This window comes from Chelmon rostratus, chromosome 11 (genome assembly GCF_017976325.1).
Source record: "Chelmon rostratus isolate fCheRos1 chromosome 11, fCheRos1.pri, whole genome shotgun sequence".
NCBI classification, from domain to species: domain Eukaryota; kingdom Metazoa; phylum Chordata; class Actinopteri; order Chaetodontiformes; family Chaetodontidae; genus Chelmon; species Chelmon rostratus.
The window spans coordinates 6,601,416-6,623,385 of NC_055668.1; the positions used below are offsets into that span (position 1 = coordinate 6,601,416).

Below are 21,970 nucleotides of genomic sequence, written 5' to 3' on the forward strand. Positions count from 1 at the left end.
GCAGGAGTCCAGAGAGCGTGCGTGCATGCGTGGTTGAGAAGAGGTCAGCGAGAGGTAACAAAACGACACTGTACAGTTTCAACTGTGAAAATTACGCATTTCTTAAGGATATATATATTGTTATAGGTTAATGTTTAATTAATACATACAAAGTCCTAAATAGCGAACACATTCCGGATTTTTTAAATCACACAAAGTGTGAAAAATATTTGCGTAAGAGACTTTTATTTTGAAATTGAATAAAAGGGTACGCTTGTTTTAATCATCGGTGTTGGACAGTTCACGGAAGTCGCTCGAACCCTGGAGACGTTTCTGGAATCTGAACACATGCGTTCGCGTTAAGGCTCCAGTGTGAGCACGTTTTGAATAACACATTTATGTCTTAGTTGTCTTACATCAGTATTATTCTAACTATACGTAATATATATAATAACGGTGAATTAGAGTGTATTGAGTACTGACTAATGTCTGAAAAGGACAACAAACCAAATTAACATGAACTCATCTGCATTTTAACAGTTTCATTAGTCTGTTCTGCATAAGAAAACAAAAAAGAAGAAAGAAATGTCAATTATTCAAACATAAACAACACTGACATTTTTCCAAGCCGGTAGAAGGTGGAGGGGTGTTTTAGCAACAAATGAAAATTGAAAAATGCACACTGTTTTGTTTAGCTAAATAATCTGATGAATTTTAGGGTGAAAATAGTGAAGTGTCACGTGCCTATTCTCTCCCTCCTCATGTCACTTTCCACCGTCAACCAGTACCAACTGAAGGCGAAACTACAGAAAAAATTATATTATAAAGTATGATTATCATTATTCCTGTTGAACTATCATATAGAACTACAGGAATAATAAACCCATACACATAGTACACAAATGTGTGTGTGGGGAAAAATTCTGCTGAATCATGAGACTAAAAAAAAAATCACTGTGATACCCCAGGAAACGTGCGTTGGGCGCCATAGACAGTCTGCCCCCCCCCCGGAGTGTAATTTTATTACAGGACCAATACCTATGATTTCCCCTATGTCATTATCAAATACCCATACCCATGTCTAGCCACAAGGCTTAGTGGTTCCAGTTTGTGTTGAGCTACACTGAGGTCCATCACAATCCCTCAGAGAGGGGTTGAGGCAGGACAGGTGGTGAGTGGTTACCGGACACATTTCCATTCAGTGCTGGCTGATACACTTGCAGAAGGCAGGGAGCCATGAACTATTCTGGAAACATCATGAAATATTCTGGAAGCATCATCACTGAATGAAAAATGTGATATTCATTCAATGTGATTTATCGCTGTATTAATGACTCCACTGACTAAAAGCAGCAATTATTGTTGCTCAGACAACCAGACAAGGTAGGGCTGACCGGAGCTTTTACACAATAGGACCTTTGTATGTCACTAGTACACACACACACACACATACACACACACACACACACACACACACTGGGATTCAAGAGAGATTACTACATTGTAATAACCTATAAAAATCCCTTTGATATTCCTGTTGAAATGACTGACTTATCCCTCAGTAAGCACCTTTATGTGGGAATTTTGAAAGATAATGTCTATGCCGCTCACACCTATTTACAGGAACTGGCTCCACAAGCTATACATATAAAAAAAGGTCTTGTTATTGTCAATCTTCTCACTATTTTCAGGTGTCCAAAGATACAGGAATCAATTGTACTGTGTTTGAGCATCTCTACAAACCCATGTGGTGGTTCCATATTATCTCCAGCCAAGTGAGGAGTTTATTGAGATTTATTAGTATTTCCTTCATAGTATGAGGCTGGATCGGAGTAGTCCTGTGATTAAGGAAGATCTGTCATCAGAGGTATCACTGTGCCCACACTGTGACTGGATCACACCACCACAGTTACGTAATTGTGTACCAAATCATAGCAAACCCAGACTGAGTTCCCTTGGACAAGATTTCTCATGTGGGAGTCTGAGTACATCTATTTGGGGAATCTTTTATTGTGGAAAACGCTTGGGATTCCCTTTTCCTAGACACAGAAAACTGTTCTCAAGCTGGGGTCCAGGGACGCACAGGGGCTCACTGAGAGAGGGAGGGGGGCGCCAGGAAATCCCAGGAATATTAGGATTTCCCAGTCAAGCAAGAGAGCTGATCAAAGCTGTCACGTTATCCACAGCGGCAGCAAAAAAAACCCTCCTGACTGGGTTTCCCTGGAAAAAAAAAAATAAAAAAATCTAATGCAGATCAGAGGTCTGTGTCGATGTTAGTGGGGGGTCTGCGACATAAGAGGCTTGGGAACCCATGCCACCGTATCCAGCGCCGTCCGCCCCCGACATTAACCCTGCTATTTCGAGAAACTTCCAGCCCACTTTTCCACGTCACTTCAAGGAATCTTTAAAGCGTCCGTCGCCCGTATAAAATGTTTCAGTACTCGACAGGCAGCAACATGAACGGCGTGAAGACGCAGTCACCGACACTGACCATGGCCAACAATGACAACGACCCTCTCCCCCTCGGCTGGGAAGTAAAAATTGACCCTCAGACCGGATGGCCCTTCTTTGTGGATCACAATAACCGCACGACAACCTGGAATGACCCGAGACACGACACGAAAAAGGTAAAAAAAAGAAAAAAAAAAGGAAAGAAAGAGCGGGGTAAAGTTGGGGTGACAGCGGTGACGGCTAACGGCGGCTCGCCTCTCTGCCGCGGGGCTTCGCGTCGAGCCGCGTCCGTTTCTGTTCGGCTGTGTTGAGGCGGCAGAAAGCGTTGCGCTACATCACTGTTGTATATTAATCTAGTTGACTGTAGGCCTTGTTTGGCACCGTCACCTCCCCCTCACAGACAGCTCACAAGCCTATTATAACGGCTGATCTAGCCCGTTCTGCTCCCGTGTCATGATCTAACACTATTATTACTCGATGAGTCACCCTGCAGTATGCAAAGGCGACCCATGATGTGCGCTTTAATAACGCTCCTGTCATGGTGGAAAACACTGCGACGTCCATACGTTCACATTAAACTTTTTCCCTTACAAGGATCGAGGCTGGTCCGGTTCACGTCGGCCTGTGGGGTGCACTGTGTGGCAGAGGCGCTGGCCGCCCCACTTTTCGTATTCAGCCGTGTTTAATGCGTGTTGTGGAAACATGCAGGTCTGCAGAGAAAACCCGTGGGCCGAGGCGAGCCTCACGGGCTGCCAGCTGGTAATCTTCGGTCTCAGAGATAGACCAAAGTTAGTGGCCCGAAGAATCTGCTGGAAAGACACAGCTGTCAGGGGATAAAATTGGTGCAACGGTGCTGGCAGTGTGCAGTGTCCCGTACGGAAATGGCAGAGGGCAAAGGGTCGTTCACAGCTATTTCATAACTTTTGTCTTAGAGGGGGGGGAAATGCGGCTGGATAACCTATAAATGCAGCTTTTGCACTGTGGGCTTCTGTGTTTGTCTTTAGCAGCTGTGCCTTGATCACCTTTCACATATATCATGGACAGAGAGCTGAACTATCTGGACCTGTTGCTTGTGCTCCTCCATAGCTGTCATTGGCAGGTGTTTGCTTGTTACTCTATGAGGATCATGGAAAATGCTTTTTCTGCCTTGGCTAATCGAATTTTCACAACATTATCCTCATTGTCTGACATCCAACAATGTGTTGATAGTGCCCATGTTCTGCTTTATGAAAACATTTGATCTTCTGTGATATGATAGTCATTTTCCTGCAATAGTAAGTACTTACTTTTAAGGCGATTATTACCTTCTTCTTCATGACGTTTGTCAAACAGCAGAGCAAAGAGAGTGCTCTCTCTCTGTGTGACAGCCAACAACATGTTATTCTAGAGGTGTGCCAAACTATTGCAAGTGGGATAAGTCAGGAAAGCCGGCCAGGTGAATGGTGTCAATCTGACTGTGGAGCAAAATATCAAACACAAACTGTCCGGTTGGAAATGCACTGCAGTCTGCGGTAATCAGCAGTTAATTTCATTTATCAAATCCTCAAAGAGGCGACACTTTTGGCATCCCCCTGTGGAAATGTCTCATGTTAACCTATAACCTTTACAATTATCTCAGTACTGAGAGCACTTTCCCATTAAAAAAACGCTCCAGGTTTTGAAAACCATTTGGTTAGCTGAATATTTCCAGATAAGAATGCTGAGTTTATGAAGGCTCATTTGTGCAGAGTTTTGGATGTACTCAATTTAAACGTAAATCTCTTAGTGGAGGAGTTAGTGCCTATACAATTCACTAGATGCAAGTAGTGAATAGCATTTTGTTAGTTTTAATAGTTTTTACAACCTTTGATCACTCAAAATAACTTGGCAGAATGTTCACTAATAATTCATTATTGCCATAGGGATCATAATGTCAATCAAGTTTGTAGTGTTTCTTGTAAATGACTTCACTATACTCACTGATAATGTCTAAACTAACTTTATGGTTTAATTGTTTAATTTTTGTTAAGTAACCAACATCAGCCTAAAATGATGTAACTTAAAATCTCTTCTAAGTGCTTTGAGTAGTTTTATTTAGTTTTGATTGCTGACATTCATTGTTGTAAACATATAATCAGGTCCAATTACACATTTTGAATGACATCTATAAACTGTCGGCTGTGTTTCAGGTCAGAGAAGTGTCAGCAAATGGACCCAACATACCACCAGAACCAAGTCCTCAGGAGACGCAGAAGACATTTGTGAGAGAGATGAAGCACCCCATTCTTCGCCCAGGTTATGTTCCTATTCCGGTCTTTCATGAGGGCGCAGAACTGAGGCAGCAACAGCATCCATGTTATTCCTACATCCAGCCAAGCACCGCACAGAATATCCGGACGGACGGGCAGACACCTTCCCCCACGCCGGGGCTCCACTGCAGGCCTAGATCACCTTTACACGGACCTTCAGACAGCTGCGCCGCTGAGCCTGGGAAGGCCAGCTCGCCTGTTTCACAAACAGCAGAGGTTGGACTTTGAGTAATGATTAAAAAAAATATAAGATTATGCATGCTGCAATACCGTATGAGTTGCCTGAAGAAATGAAGTTACAAAGCAAGTATTATAAGTTTTCCAATGAAATTTAATGACCGAATACTGAATTTTTAACTTTTTCAATATGATGTTGTTTTCAAGGTTTACACTTTCCCACATCACCAACCTCCACGGCCCAGCAGCACTAGTCTTCAAGCAGGTTACATCCCCATCCCGGTGATCCATGAGGGCGGAGGAGGCCAAACACAAACACAGGCTCAGTTAAATCCCTCGGTCTACTCTCAGCGCGTCCCCTACCCCGAGCACCAGCAGCCCTTCCATCGAGTTCAGACAGATGAATGGCCTGGCTACTCTTCAGCAATCCAGTCTCCCCGGGAAAGAGCTTCTCCGATACTGCTCCCCCAGCATCGTGATTCTATTCACCTCCCACCTCATATTAGAAGCCAGTCGCCTATTATTACACAGGTGCTGGGAGAAAGACCACAGGTAATTGTATTTTTGTGTGTTTTCTCTAGGATTTTTCTTGATGTTCAAAAATGTTTGATTTTCATGTTGTCGTTATGTGTTGGCCCAGACTGTGACTGATCCTGATGACTTCTTTTTAAGGTTCAGCAGCATGTCCTCACAAGAGACCCACCCCAGAAAATCGAGCACGAACAACAAAGCACTCAGCAGAAACCTGAGAGCACGCAACTCCCCCAGCCACTGCACACAGAAGCTGACGTCCAAAAGCCTCAACAACCTCAACAGTTCCACCAGCCTCCACCTCAGCAACCTCAACAGTTCCACCAACCTCAGCAGTTTCATCCACCTCAACAGTTTCAACAACCTCAGCAGTTCCAGCAACCACCACAATTTCAGCAGGCACCACCTCAGACGCCTCCACAGCCTCAGCATCCTGAACAGTTAATGCAGTCGCAGCAACAGTTCCAACAGCCCCAGAAACCAGAGCAACAGTTCCAGCTGCCCCAGAAACCAGAGCAACAGTTTCAGCAGCCCCAGAAACCAGAACAACCACAACAACATACTGCCGATATCACAGTTCAAATACCTCCAAAACCAGAGGCCCAGGACATGACAGCTGTTCCCCCAGAGGTACCACCTGTAAAGGTAGAGGCTGAACAGGCTGCTCAGTGCCCGATCCACCCAGGCTTGGCTAAGGTACAGCAGATAGTCGAGCGGGTTTCTAAACTGGAGCAAGAGGTGAAATGTTTTGCTGGAAAGAAGAATGATAAGAAATACTTGTTACTGGAGGAGCTGCTGACCAAAGAGCTCTTAGCACTTGACTCGGTCGACCCAGAGGGTCGTGCAGATGTACGGCAGGCGAGACGGGATGGAGTCCGACGTGTTCAGACCATACTGGAAGACCTGGAGCAACTGGAGGAACAGCCAGCCAAGCCTGCCAGCGAGACCGCGGTGGAGGGAGACAACTTGACACAGAAAGGAGAGCCCAGCATGATCACCAAGGAGAATGTTGTGCTGGCAAAGGAGATATCATAATGACTGCACACTTCATAATCAAGAGGAGAGGAGGATAACCTGCTGTATATTTGGTGGTGAACAAGTCTGCTCCAGCTAACTCTTCTCCTCCTCTATCTACAGCATTTGTGGAAGTTGCATGCATTGATTAACACTGTTGGTATTTCCTGCCATTCAGCACATATTTGATGGTAGCTCAGTGCAATCATGTTTTTCAAGCCAATGTTGTTGCCTTCTATGTTGTGCCAATGTCTTCATAATAAGACAGCTGTCATGATCACGATGTTGACGACAATTTTTAGTCAAATTAAAGTTTGAATAAGAGGCCTTTATCAATAAATGGAAGAAAAGTAGAAGTATTTTCTTAAGAAATGTGTAGTTGCCTTTTGTCTTGATCAAATGTTATATGAAGCTTTTCTTAATCCAGTCAGTATATCAGTTAGTACACGAGTACAAACATTGGGGCTTTAAAGCAGAACTCGCTGCAAAACTCAGTCAACAGAGAAGCATTTCTCCCTTTATCGCCACATGGCCATGTTGGAGCTGCTTTGTCACAGAACACAGTGAATATGTTAATTAGATGCTGCTTTTTGGTGCATTACTGATTTTGCCGTCTTTGCACTTTGCCATCATTGAAATGTATCATGCTGAAAGCTCAGCAGCACTTCATTTGAAATATATAAATTACACAGGTTTTGATTGATGTGTTTGAGTGTTTGTATGTGCATTGGTTTACCTGTTATTTCAAAGCATTATATCAGTATTTATATCATTATATAGTATTTTGGTACATTTATGAATGTGTAATGACAAACGGAGGTCAGATGTGTATCTTACTTGAGATGTGAGACAATCAGCACTTGGTGCTAATGAAGAATCACAGTTGAAGATTGTCAGAATGTTCTTGTATAACCACCACAGCCACAATCTGTAATAACACTAACACAAAAACGGCCTAAAAGGCTTAAAAATGCCAACAGTGAGAAAATGCCCAACTCATAAGCAGATGAAGTGCTAGAAAACATCAATCTGTCTATTAAAAAATGTCCAAAGTAATTTTTAAGATTGCAAAAATTGTTTGTGTTGTAATTTGTCACTATAACATGATCATAAGATATCTGCACTTAAGGGTCACTGTCTAACACCAAATTATGGATTGTGGCTTAGAGTCGATCACAGTTTATGAGTAGCAGGCTGACGCATTGTTGACAGGAAGCCACACTGGTATGGTTGAAAATAAAATGTATTTGACACAGATTTTGACTTCACTTGCTGTGGATTCTTCAAAGTCAGAACCTAATTTTTTACATCACACAACACAACAGCTGTTTTTGGGGACATTGGATATAATATGTTCTTTAACTGTGTGTGTGTGTGTGTGTGTGTGTGTGTGTGTGTGTGTAGTGTTCATAATACTGACAGTCCACCATGTACTCTCTACCAAAACATTCTATATTCAATAATGTATGAGTTTGTGTGTGCTCCACCTTTGGCTTTGGAGATGTGTCCCTGACCCAGCCATCAGCTGTCTTAAGTCTGGTTTAGTTTTCCAGTGGAGGGTTTTCAATGTAAGATTAACAGCAATGTCTCTGTCTGAGGTCAGCTGCTCCCTGCCTTTTCCCCCGAGCCACACTGAGTCATCACTGAGAACATTTTGCCCTTTTATTTCAAGATGGGTGGGGACATTTCAAAATGTGTGGTGTGTTTTGTGTTTTTTAAACACAAATGACCCCTGCCTGTAATATCAGAATAGGCATTTAGACACTTCGACTTGCTGCCACCGACCAAGAGGTGCTGCTTTTATTGTGTTTTGCTGTTCCTGCATCAAACGGGGAAGTATCGTATTATTTTAAGAAAAAAAATCAAGGCAATATATAAATGTAATTCAATATTTATAAATATACATTCTTAATAATGGCAAATGTTCACTTTCATCAGAATGGGGAGTTCAGTTATCAGCTTATGGTTTCTTCAAATTAGAAAAACGTCGTATAATTAATAAGCCATGTAGTGAATAATTACTCCTGGCTTAGTGGCTGATGTAAATAGTTTTTTACGTAAGTTACACTACCTGTACGCCGGTAATTACGCAGCAGATCACGTGTTATTGTTTAGAGCAGGAAATTCGGTTACGTCTTGTTGAACGACACACAGCAGCTGCTGGGACAGCTTGTCGCTCGTCGCCGTGTATGTGGCTTTACTGTGCCCAGCATGACAGCGGGAAGGCGTGCTTCTCCAGCAGAAAGGGAATTTGATTATCAGTATGCGTAGAAGTGGAATAAACAAATCCGACACGCATCCAGCTGCTGCTAGCTCGCTAGGTAGCTAGCCACTGTAGCACACCATCCTGTGGGGGACGAGCTAACCGTGGCTAGCCAGTCGCCGTCTGGCTAGCTACAGTTAACCTCGAAGACGTGGAAGTTGCTAATTGCCTGTACCTGGCTGCTAAGCCAGCTTGTTACCCACTTTTGTGTAACGTAAAGGGGACAAAATGGAGCTGTTCCAAGCCAAAGACGACTACATTCTTCAGAGCGGGGACCGAGCTCTGTGGTGCAGCCGAAAAGACGGGACCATGACCGTCAGACCTGGTACGTACTGGATGACAGCTATCTCTGCTGCAGCCGGCCATTTACCTGAAACTAACATTTGGCATTACTACCCCTCAGAGGGAAATGAGAACTATGTATATCTTGGCCAGTCTGGGGTTGACAGGCTTTATTTTGCTGATATTTCCAAATGTATGTAAAACGCCTCAGCGGTTTAGTCTAGTATCTCACTCGTAACTGCTGTCACTCGTCCATCTCTGATATAAACGTCTCAGTCATTCAGTCGCTCCAAATCAGCCCATTAAACGCGTTTGCGAAAAGAAGAAAGAGATTGCAGAATGGCAAAAGTCTTGAAATCTTCGTCCTAGCTGTCATTCCGGGAATGTCAACACCCCAAACACACTCCAAAGTTGTTGCTTTGCTTCTTATGGTTCACACTGAAGAGTGAATTTGACCCTCTAGTTCTTCTTTGGACCAAACAGGCATCCTACAGGATTGAAAGAAGGGGAAAATTTACAGAAATATAGAAAGAAGCATTCATATGTTGCGCTTGATATATGACAGCTCAATAGATGGACCATTGCAGTGTGGTGGGAGTTATTAGAAAGCTGTAATGCCACTCTAATGTGTGAGAACATGAAGGGACAGTAGAGACAAGTTCAAACCAGCATGTTCGGTGTCACTGAAGCCTGTAAGCAGCTCCAGGCGTTGCACCTTGGTCACATTGCAGAGGTGAGTCCTGCAGCTCATAGCTGTGACGAAGACTTGGTAATGCTTTCATACTGAATGAAATCCTCTGAATGAATCTGTGGGAATCCCACATTCGTAGCTGAAGTGAAAGAGCTGCTCAACCAAAGAGTCCACTGACGGCTCTGTGCGTTAGTGTCTGTGTCAGTTGAAGTTGTATGGCTGTGCAGCCATCCTGAACAGGTTTTTAGTTGCACCACTGTTTCATTATTTAATTGGAAAAAGGGTTTCCACTCCTCACTGGGTTTCCACTGCACTCTCAAGCACACAGTGAAGTGTTTCCATGATATTACACGTTCTGAGTGAGGTTGTGGTATTATTTTTATGGGTATTATTTTGTTTCTTCTGCGGGACCTTTCCTGTGGGGCCCTCATGTACAGGCTACATGAAATTCTCAGCCCAGTGGAACAGGAAGAGTCATTGTCTAAGACTGCCTTCAGTTGATGTCCCCACCCTTAGCCCCACCCTTCACATTTTTCCAATTTTCTCCACTGTGATGTTTAATCCGTCACCAATGCCAAGCATTCCAGTTTTCCTTTTAGTCACTGAGTTTGTTGACTGCTGCAACTTACTTCAAGCCCATCCCGGCATCTGAAAGTGTTTGTAAACTGAGACGGGCTAGTTCTCTTCAATCAAACTACACTTCCTTTTATAAAATGGCACTTTTTATGTGTTGTAGCTGCACGTTTCATGCAGAAGTACATGAAGAATGACACTCCTACAAGATGTATAAAGGTTTGCTGATATCCCTCTATCTGTAGCTTGTTACCCCGCTGCAATCTCAAGACCAAGCCTTTAAGTCTCTGAGGTTAAGAATATTTTCCTGCGCAGTAAAACATGTTTTAGCGTGGCAACAGGAAATCACACAACTATGACTGTTTTTAGGTACACAGGCTCAAACCTCTCAAGAGGCCTTCATGGCCCTGTACCTGCATACAGTATGCAATGTTTGATCCTGACTGCTTCTCTGGCCTAAAGCATACCTTGTTGAGCTGCCTTGCTACACCGCTGCTCTGATGTTTCATCTCCATATTTTTTTTTTATTTCAGCGACGGACCTGTTGTTAGCTTGGAATCCGGTGTGTTTGGGTTTGGTAGAAGGTGTCATTGGCAAGATACAGCTTCACACAGGTAAGTGGAGAATGGAAAACATTTGATTTGAACATTTCACCCCTAGCTTTTTTTTTTCTTTTGAACAGAGCACACACACAATCCTGCCAGTATTTTCCATCTGTGTGCACTAGTCTGAGTTACCAGATCATCTTGTGCTTAGTATGTCTCTTACTCACGAGGGAAAGTGTGAAATAGTGTGTAGAAGTGATTTAAAATGTGTGCATACAGGAAGATTAGTGAGCGGATGATTCAAATAGATGATAAATCTGATTTTGTTGATGCCGCTATGGGCTTCAGGGTAGGAAGATTGAGATTATAAATTATACCCTTCACAAGAAAATATATGAGCAATTATATTATTCTAGAGATTCAGATTCAGATTACCATTCATTAAATATTTATTTACCAGATGTCTTGTGTTACCTTATTAAATAAAGCTCTGCAGTTAATGGCTGGTGTGCAGCTGCTTTCTTCACACCTTTCAGAATGTGGCGAATTCTGCACCCATGACGCAACTCCCCCTTCTTCTCTCTCCTGTTGCCAGATCTTCCTCTCGGCCTCGTATTAATCCGCCAGAAAGCTCTTGTGGGGCATTTACCAGGCAACCACAAAGTCTACAAGATCACCAAGATAGCTGTCATTCCTCTGTCTGACGAAGAGCCTCAGGAGCTTGAGCTGGAGGTGTGTATACTTCAACTTCAATGAGACATGTGAAGCAATGTTCATGTGCTTGTGTTTGAATTATTGCACCCAGCCCCCTGACAATCAATATAACAGTGCTTGTGAGAATTCTGATTTGTTTTTTAATGTACCCAAGAATACCATGTATGCGTAAGTGTATGATTCATCTGTGATGGGATGACAGCAGTGCAAAATGAGTTGTGGATTTTTCTTAAATTTGATTAAAAGGCCAGCTTTATTTTCACCCACGCATTTGGTCTGAAAATTAATTGCAGACGTAAAATCACTGTAATTGATCGCAAAGGAAGTTGCGTATTGCTAAGATTTCAGTCTTTCAGGGGAGCTTCATGGATGGTGAGACAGAATATTTTCAAGTGAGTAAACACGTAGGAGGATGATCGTTCCTGGATAGGCTTTTAGACCCCATCCTGTAGTGCATTGTCCTTGTACTGCAGAATGAACACTCCACCCCTTTTGTGCCTATAAATCCTATAGATCGATGTTGCTGTTAGATTGTTTATTGCATTAGTTTAGAATAATAAAATCAGTTCAAGTATATAAAGTTCTGCATTGTTTTTGGCTATTTGTAAACGGTAGTAATAAACTTTATTTTACTTGTTGTACCAAATTCTGTTAGAAAACATCACCATCGTGTTTACAAGATAAGTTGAATTTGATGAGGATCCCCTTTTTCAGCTTTGCAAGAAGCATCATTTTGGAATCGACAGACCAGAGAAACTGGCCCAGTCTCCTGATGAGTCGAAGTTCTTGATGAAAACTTTCAGCCAGATCAAGTCTAATGTGGCTGTGCCCATCAAGAAAAAGGTATTTTTTTGTCGTGCACTTAATAAAAACGCATTCTGCCATTCTCAGCCCTTTACACTTACATTTCCTGTCTTTCACACTTCTCAAGGCTTTGAAGTTAGCCGTAATTGGATTTTGCTTTCTTTGCATCTTTTCATCTTAATACTCTTTTGTATCCACCCAATCCAAACCCAATCCAGTATTCCCCTGCCTTCCAGGTCAAGGAGAACAAAGAGAAGGAGCGTCTGGAGAGGCGGCTGCTGGATGAGCTGTACAAAATATTCATGGACTCAGACTCTTTCTACTACAGCATGACCTACGACCTGACAAACAGTGTGCAGCGTCAGGGAGACTCGGACAAGTCCGACTTACCCCTGTGGAAACAGGTTTGGAGAGAAACACATCTCACAGCTTGTATGGCTCATTGCCTTATTTTTTAATTTTTTACATATGTTTATTGGAAAAAACCCTTGCATCTGATTGACAGTTTTTATTCTTTGTGAAAGGTGGATGACCGGTTCTTCTGGAACAAACACATGATCCAAGACCTTATTGACCTTCAGGTAAATGATTTTTGAGTAGCACTGCTTGTTGTTATCCCCAGAGATGATTCTTTGAAAAGTGTAGACACAGATGTCATGTTTTTCTTTACAAATGTAAGCTCAAAGAGTGTAGCTGACCCTGCTGTGTTAGCATGGCAGTTGTATGTGCTGATAACTAGCAGAGCTTTATCAGAAGAGTATGAAAATACTTACTGAATAGAAGGTGTAACTACTCTGAGTCATAAAAGCTTATTTACTTTAGATACTTGGTGAGTGCAAAGTGCTTCCTTATCAACCTGGAAAACCTTTTGAATGCTCCAGGTGCCAGAGGTGGACTTCTGGGTGATACCAGTCATCCAGGGCTTTGTACAGGTGGAGGAACTGGTGGTGAACTACAATGAGACATCTGATGAGGAGAGGAGCAGCCCGGAGACACCACCACAGGAGGTCACCTGTGTTGATGACATCCATCCCCGCTTCACCGTGGCCCTGATCTCCAGGCGTAGCCGCCACCGTGCAGGTAGAGCTACGGTTACTGTCGGCTTGGCTTAGAAAAGGCTTTAATTAACTTGGTAGACAATTTGGTTTCATTCTCTTCAAGTGACACATGATCTGTGATACAATAAATGATCTGGACAGTGTTGACGCACTCTCCTTGCCTAAAGGGATGCGGTACAAACGCAGAGGAGTGGATACCGATGGCCATGTGGCTAACTATGTGGAGACAGAGCAGTTAATCCACGTGCACAGCCACACTCTGTCCTTTGTGCAGACCCGTGGCTCTGTGCCCGTCTTCTGGAGCCAGGCAGGGTACCGCTACAATCCCCGGCCACGCTTAGAGAAAGGTCAGTAGAACAACATTATCTTGCATACAGTGTCATAGATACGGTTTTATCAGAGGCTTTGTTTGAGTATAATGGGCCTCTCACAGTGTTCTCTTTTGGTTTTGAACATCTGTCCAGTGTATTTGAGCTATGTCCTACATATCGACCAAATATAGCTATCTTGTAAGTCATTGGTCCTTGCATCACTTATCTGTGAATTTGTTTTACCTCCTGGGATTGTGAGAAATTAGAGTTTGGGGAATTTGCTCTATGTTCAGGTGAATTAATGTGGGAGAAAGTTATGGATATGTAGGAACGTTTCATTTGTGCACTGACATGGTTGGTTGACCTGAGATGGCCTCACTGTCCTTCACACTTGTTGTGCTTATGTGAGCAGGTTGTAGGTGCCTGGAAGTAAATTCTGTATGATGTAGGATGCACTGTATAAAGATGAGTGAATGTAATGTTAATTTAATTTTATTGGATGAGCTATATTTATGTATACATGCTATACCAATTTCTTTAACATCAGACTTGTGTTACAATAAACTTATATATTCAATTAAGGACAGTTTGAGCTGAACAAGTTTTGATTCTTCTACTCATCAAAGTAAAGATTGACCAGAACCTTTTTAGCCACGTTCAGTTTTATGGAAATCATTTGTGTGCATATTTTTCCTAATGTTTCAGGAGAGAAGGAGACCATGTCTTTCTTTGCTGCTCACTTTGAAGAACAGCTTAAACTCTACAAGACACAGGTGAGTTTGCTTTGCCAGAGTGTATGTTTGGGTATGTGGGTAACATAGTTATTAACTATTTGCATGCACCAGTCTGGTGGTAGCGTGTTTCCAAAGAAGGGAAAACATGTTATAGACAAGGCTGAGTGACATCTTTTTCTTGTTTTTTCAGGTCATCATCAACTTAGTGGACCAAAGTGGACGGGAGAAGATAATTGGCGATGCATATCTGAAGCAAGTCCTGCTTTACAACAACCCAAACCTCACATATGTCTCATTTGACTTCCATGAGCACTGGTAACATACACTTCCTCAGTTGTGTAACTTGTCCATGAATGTATTCGAAACCATCTATTTCATACTGCAATGCATTTACTTCCCCTTTATGCATCTTATATCCTGTTTCACAGCCGAGGAATGAAGTTTGAGAATGTGCAAATCCTGACAGATGCAATCTCAGATATCATCACTGACATGAAGTGGGCCTGGTAAGTTTCATGTATTTTGCCATTTCAGAGAAATGCTTATAACATTAACCCTTCTACATCTTCACTGAGGGATGATTTGAAAACATCAAACCGCCTGTAGTACATTGCGTGTGTTAATTGTCTGGTTTATTATGCTATTAAAGATCAGAATCCTGTGAATGCATCCTGTGATGAATGCATCTTCCTCTGTCAGGGTGGATCAGGCTGGAGTCATCTGTAAGCAGGAGGGCATCTTCAGAGTCAATTGTATGGACTGCCTTGACAGGACCAACGTGGTCCAGGCTGCTGTTGCTCGGGTGGTGATGGAACAGCAGGTGAGCAGGCAAAGAAATGAGCATAAATTTGTCACAACACATAACATTAGTCATTATGTAGATTCTGCTTTCTAAATTTAATTTACTGGTTCCTGTACCAGTGACTCTTTAGACTGAAAATTATCATGTTATCTTATCAAACTCGTGTCAGATAAATAAACCATCAAGTATGAAAGGAAAGGCAATAATAAAATAGTTATTTGGGAGAAATACACATTTAAAAACTTGGTTATACTTTATGAATAATACCAGTATTACTAATATGGAATAATCAACATCACCATGAACGTCATTGACTTTTTTTTCTATGACTGCTCTCTAAAACTGTGATTGATCAAAGAGCGTTACTTAAGTTGCAAGCATGATTCACAAGATTCATTTGGCATCAATGAGTCCTTGTCTCTGTTAGTTTGTAGGCAGTAGACTTTGTATTTGTACAACAGATTACTGACATCTGCATGTATTTGCTCATCAGATCACACACAAATGGTAGACTTTTGATGTTCATACAGCACTAAACAACGCACCAACACAAACATAGTTTATACACCCATAATCCTTTCACCATATTCGTCTTAGATTACATTTAATGAGCAAACACAAGTTTAAATTGAGCAGTTCATAAAAATGGATATAGGCCGACCTCTCTTGCTGACACAGTGTAAACAGAAAGCGAGACGTCACCCTGTGCTGAGTTTTAGCAGCATAGTCATAAACAAATATGTCTTTTCTTCCTGCAGCTGAAGAAACTGGGTGTGATGCCTCCAGAGCAGCCTCTGCCTCTCAAATGCTACAGGATTTATCAGATCATGTGGGCGAACAATGGAGACACCATCAGCAGACAGTACGCAGGCACAGCAGCGCTTAAGGTAACAACATTGTCTTTGCACACACGTCCACATCTGAGTCGGCGTCTGCTTAAACAAACAGTAGTGGAGAATGCCATCTTCATTTGGCACCGATACAGGCACAGATATTTTAAGATATAAGATGTAAGCTCTCTCTAACAGAAGGACTCATGAATCAATGGAGTGGTGCAGTAGATTAAACACATCAGAATGACAAACATGGAGTCCTCAGGACTTAAAAAATTACAGTGGGTCACAGTTTAAAGATAAATCAAAGCATATATTTAAGGACACGGTTTTATGTTTTTCAGGGCGATTTCACCAGGACGGGTGAGAGGAAACTGGCTGGCGTGATGAAAGATGGCGTGAACTCAGCCAACCGCTACTATCTGAACCGCTTTAGGGATGCTTACAGACAAGCAGTCATCGGTATAGAAAAACAGACAGATTTTGTAACTGTATGCATCCATCTGTACCCATGTTGTCCCATAACTGATCCTCGATTGACTGTGAATGCTCTGCCTCTCCCTGCAGACCTAATGATGGGCCTGCCAGTGACGGAGGACCTCTACTCCATCTTCAGCAAGGAGAAGGAGCATGAAGAGAAAGAGAAAGAGAGCCAGAGGGGAGCGCAGGAGCAGGTCAGCCTCCTGCTGCAGACATACATGCAACTTTTGCTGCCTGATGACGAGAAGTTTCATGGAGGTTGGGCCCTCATCAATTGTGACATGAGGTTAGTGGCTAGCTGCCCTGTCTGATTACTTATTAAGTTTATACCATCCGGGATATATATGATGAGCAACTTTTGTACTATTATTGCTATGTTTCAGTAGTTTCTGAAGAGCTCTTTTCATGATACTGTTCTCTTATTTCCCTCCAGCCTTGTTGATGCAACCAACAAAGATGTGGACGTGCTGCTGCTTCTGTCTGACAAAGCTTATTATATTGCTTAGTAAGTCTGACTGTAAATCCACCAACATTTTCCTTTAAAAATTGTTCTTATAGATTCACGTATCTTTGCATTTATTTGCTTGCAGCTATGATGAAGAAGCAGATAAAGTCAACCAATACCAGCGCCTCAATTTAGAGGGTTTGGAAAAGATCGAAATCGGTAAGAAGTTAGACTCAAAGCAGAAGTGAGGGTGCTTGTACTCGCTGAGTCACCCAACACTTCCCAAAAGTGTGCTTAACAGTTTCTCAGTAACCTTTTAGCAATATCTCCGCTGATTATGATTCACGCAAGGAAAGCACACCACTGAAAATGGAAGTTACAAGTTGCGTTTTCTTTTGCAGGTCCAGAGCCTACTCTGTTTGGGAAGCCAAAGTTCTGCTGCATGCGTTTGCATTATAGGAATGAAGAGACAAGTGGGTACTTTCACACACTGAGAGCAGCCACACGAAATCCTGAGGATGATGGAAAAGGTAGGATGTAATTCTTTAGACAGCAAGAAAAAAAGTTTCCAGATCATAAACGTTGCATACTGTGTACAGATTGAGACTTACATTGTGATATATTGCAGACACGTTACAATGCATAGCTGAGATGCTACGCATAACTAAACAAGCCACAGGGTTGGATCTTCTTGTGGTTGAAAAGAAGCTCGAGAGGTGAGCACTAATATCTCCTCATTAATCATTACCATTAATCTCTCTCTCTTTATCACATATTTGAATGTAATGAAGTTAAAGATTTGTAGCACAATTTTACTGTCAGCCAAAGACAAGACCTTACATTGTTTGTATCCCTGTTCCAGGCGGCAGAGTAAGCCTCATGAGGATATAATGGGCATCCAGAACAAACCTGCAGACCAGGTCCAGGGTAGCTCTGGTCTGGCGCAGGGCAAAAGTTTCCTCCTGAACAAATTCTCCTCGCTCAATCAGAAAGTGAAACAGACCAAGACAAACGTAAACATTGGCACCTTCAAGCCCCTCGGGAAGCTGGGCAACTTCTCTAAGCCCGATGTAAAAGTCAATTTCCTAAAGCCAACTATGCATGTGAACCTGTGGAAGTCGGACAGCAGCTTGGAGACATCAGATAACAACCCTGGCACGGGGGCCCTAAAAGATATCGGTGATGACCACTCTGAAATCTCATCTGACTCTGACTCCTATAATTCTGACCCAGAGCACCCATGTTCCGGTTCTTTAGAAAATGTGGACTATGTGTTGCCTAGCTGTGGCATTGTAGCATCAAACCCACGACTGGGCAGTCGCTCCCAGTCCATTGGTAGCGTGGAGCTAAATATCCCCTCTGTTATCCGAGTCACTGGCTGTGACGAGAAGCAGGAAAGCCCCTCTCAAGTCAGCGATGACAAGTCCCCAGGGGCCGCCTCGGTGGCTGAAGAAGCCATTCTGATTGACTTTGGTACTCCCATCGATGCCTACTGCCACCAGTTTGTCCAGGATGCACAGTACAAACCTGTCGAGGTGTTTGGAGAGCAGCCGCCAGCTGCTGTCCCCAGACTCAAGCCTGTGGTGTCTGTGCAGAATAAGACGCCAGCAGACTCGCACAAGCAGCCAAGTTCGGAGCCGCCGCAGCATCAGCAGGAGGAGCCCCAGCTCCCCAGGCCATCCCAGCTAGACGTCGAGTCCACTACCTCCAGTTCCAACCTCCTCTCCGTCCAGAAGCCGAGCTCTGCGGCCTCCGGGGGCTCTCAGAGGAGTCTGAGCTCACAGATGGAGGGCAGCCTCGGCCCTTCGCCTGCCGACAGCAACGGCAGCCGGGTGGTGTCCCCCTTTGCCAAGATCAAGAGCTCCATGGTCCAGGTGGCCAGCCTCACCCAGGCCGGACTCACCCAGGGCATCAACTTTGCTGTGGCAAAGGTGCAGAAGAGCCCAGAGCCAGACACTGTTAACGAAGCCCAAGAGAGTGAGCTGAGGGCGATGTTTACACAGTGCCAGACCAGGATCATTCAGATCTAGTGCTTTCCTTGTAGCAGGATTTTGTAGTCTCACGTCATGTAGAAACTTCCTCTGTGGTAGCAGTAGCAAAAGCTTGCACATAGCGTCACTACTCCGCCAATAATTGCTCTCTTAAATTTCCCCCTCATTTAAATTTGCCCATGTTAATGATGACTCTTGTACAGAACTTACAAATATATACTAAAGCCCAACAGTGACCATGTTTACATGCACATCATTATGGAGCACTGATTGTCTGGTCCATAAGGGACAGTTAGCTCATATCCCTTTTGCCATCCAGCCATGTGCACTGATTGATTTATGTGTCAGATGTCCTCTTCTTCCATTTATGGTTTAATAATAATTGTCTGAGTGGAAGTAGCAGTAATGGTGATACCATGATATTTCTGATGTAAATCGCTCAGAACATTAATCCTTGGTTGCTAGGATGAGTATAACAATGGCACATGGGGAAATACTTATTTGACCCATGTGTTGGTGAGAACAGTTGATTGAAATGAGTGTATGTGCATTCAAATCCTTAATCACTCCAGGAATACTGCCACTGTTAAAGTCAGTTGTTCTTAAGGTAGAGTTTTCTTATCATATTTCAGTAAATATTTCACATGTAATCATATTTAATATTTCAACATTTCAGCAGCCTCATTATGATTACCTTAAGAGACAAAAACTAAGACATAAGGAGATATTTAGGTGTTAAGGCGGTTTAAACTTATGTACTTCCAGAGTATTTTTGTGCATGTAAACATGTCACTATCGTTTGTGAAAAAGCAAAAAGTTATTTTACCCACAGTGCTTGCATGTGAGGTGAACGGTAACAACTGATATTGACAGACGGCAGGCAAACATGAGCTGCATGTTGAAAGACCAACTCTGACTCTATCATGTACTGTATGTTTTCCTGTATGTGCAGGTCACTTGCTGGCGTTTGTGATATAGACCTCGTAATAACCTTCAATCTGTAACAGTTGTTGTAGACTCCAACCAAATATCTTTCGTGATTCCCAAAGGTCAATTCAGTGTTGACTTTTACCCTTTGTATAGCTGTCAGAAACTATCCAGACGACATACTGTACGTAGTTATCCTATGTAATATCAATGTTGTCAAGTGTAACTTAGAAAGTAAACCGTTATAGACATAATGACTACACAAGACCTTAGTAAGAGTATCCTGGCTGTCCATATGTACAGTGAGTATTGTATGTTTATCTGTTCCCTGAGTAGAGCCTTCCCTTAAGCTTTTTTTATTGATGGTAGGGTGGCAGCTTGTTCAAAGGGGTATCAGCATTATATTTTGAAAAGAAGGCCCAGTACTGTCAGTGCTAAATATGAATAACCAGAAAACCACTGGTTGGCGTTGTTTTTGATAGATATCTATGTATTGAAATGACTATTCTGCTAACAGTTGTACTAATGAACGATGAGGGTTTGTTTGAACTGAGCCCTCGGCCAGCGTTGTATATTGACGTTGCATGTTTGACGTGACGTTGACATGTTTGGAACAGGAGAGTAGCATATAGTAGGTATATATGCAATTGCACCCACCCAGTTATTAGAAATACTGACGCTTTATGCACTCCCCAAACTGAAAGCATATTTGCCTTAACAGGGAATTGGAGTGGGATTATGTATATCAGGTATTTATGGCAAAATCTACCTTTTTAAGTCCATTCTGACATGTTACAATTGGTGTACTGTATAAAAGACCATGTTCAGGGTTACTGTATGGCATCAAGCTTTACCTTGGGATATTTCATCTACTGGCACATACATTCTCCGTGGAAATGAGCTGGCTTGGTGTGTTGGCTGTGTGTATGTACTGTTCGGTATGTGTGAGTGTGTGTTTGACTATCCCTGCTGCTGCTGCTGGTATTTAGGAGCGCTCGCCTTAGAGCCCTAGTTATTTTTATGTGCTATGAAGCTGTATATATTGTTATATTGTAGGTTTTTTTTTTGTTAACCTTTAGAAGTGAGGTTTTGCCTCATTAGTCTCCCGTTAAACTCCCACATGGCCTTGTTATAGTCCCTGAGAAATAATGAACCATGGCCACCTTATCCCACTGCTGTGTATGTTGTTGTCCGTTCATGATAACTAATAATAATGTGGCTTGCTTCGAGCTGAAATATCCCAAGATAAACTGTCACACATTTCATATTTTTGTCTTACATTTGCCTGTGTTCTGCATTCAGCTTGCTCACCAGCAGATAAGATGTGGGATACTTGTATATTTTATCTGACTATAATTGTGTTAAGTGAGACTGTAGGCTGCTTTGTGGGTGCTACCTTATATAGCTGTTGAACCTGCTGATAGTGTGTGTGGTGCTGCCAAAGCTTTAAGGTTAATAGCTGTAATGCAAAGTTTTAATGCAGAGGGTAAAAGGTGTTTTTTAAACTTTACTGCAGGATTGCAAACACTGGAGCGGTTCTCAAGCAGAGCAGAAACTTATTTTGTCCTAAACTGGCTGTATGAAGCTGAATGGAACAGTAATCCTCAACATTCCTGATAGAGACCACAATGCTAGAGTGCTGGTGTCTGGTTTTTATATGCAAAAGCTGGCAGTTGTATTTGATCCTATATTTGCTGGGTGAGATTTTTCTCCTTTCCTTTTGTTTACACCAAGTGCTTTTGCAATCACCTCTTCATTTGTTCTGTGCTTGCCCTCCGCTCCCATAAGGACCCTAGACCATGACAAATTATCATGTGACTAGGTCTTAAAATATTTCATTTGCACTGTTTAAGCACATTTTCTAGCATTAGTACCATTCCATCCGAATGTCTGTGGTCATATCGCTCCTCTTTACCAACTGACTGCTGTCATTGTTTTCCACAGTGTACTGAGATTGTATTGTACATTAAAGTATCCTATTTATTCTTATCCTCTTTGGGTGTGTTACTTGATAACAAAATGCACTGTACACTCTTTGTTTAGGAAGATATTCCGTTGGAATAAAAAGTATATGAGT

The 21,970-nt window shown here is 42.6% G+C and overlaps 2 protein-coding genes across 3 annotated transcripts; both read left to right on the forward strand.

Annotated features, from left to right (window-relative positions):
* The first annotated feature begins 2,375 nt into the window (after window positions 1-2,375).
* On the forward strand, window positions 2,376-7,689 carry bag3 (BCL2 associated athanogene 3). The gene is made up of 4 exons (XM_041947020.1): window positions 2,376-2,606; window positions 4,599-4,934; window positions 5,103-5,447; window positions 5,568-7,689. The coding sequence occupies exons 1-4, from the start codon at window positions 2,409-2,411 to the stop codon at window positions 6,459-6,461; spliced, it is 1,773 nt and encodes a 590-aa protein (XP_041802954.1). The 5' UTR covers window positions 2,376-2,408; the 3' UTR covers window positions 6,462-7,689.
* An 893-nt stretch (window positions 7,690-8,582) lies between these two features.
* inpp5f (inositol polyphosphate-5-phosphatase F) lies at window positions 8,583-21,965 on the forward strand. Of its 2 annotated transcripts, none has more exons than XM_041947392.1 (20): window positions 8,583-9,028; window positions 10,783-10,863; window positions 11,390-11,526; window positions 12,223-12,351; window positions 12,531-12,716; window positions 12,837-12,893; window positions 13,194-13,392; window positions 13,538-13,717; window positions 14,387-14,454; window positions 14,606-14,730; window positions 14,844-14,921; window positions 15,115-15,235; window positions 15,976-16,104; window positions 16,395-16,512; window positions 16,618-16,816; window positions 16,964-17,035; window positions 17,121-17,194; window positions 17,377-17,505; window positions 17,604-17,691; window positions 17,838-21,965. In XM_041947392.1, exons 1-20 carry the CDS (start codon window positions 8,932-8,934, stop codon window positions 19,003-19,005), a joined length of 3,435 nt encoding a protein of 1,144 aa, XP_041803326.1. In that variant the 5' UTR covers window positions 8,583-8,931; the 3' UTR covers window positions 19,006-21,965. The 2 variants fall into 2 exon arrangements, with proteins under 2 accessions (XP_041803326.1, XP_041803327.1); XM_041947393.1 differs by having other exon boundaries at window positions 12,549-12,716.
* The last annotated feature ends 5 nt before the right edge of the window (window positions 21,966-21,970 follow it).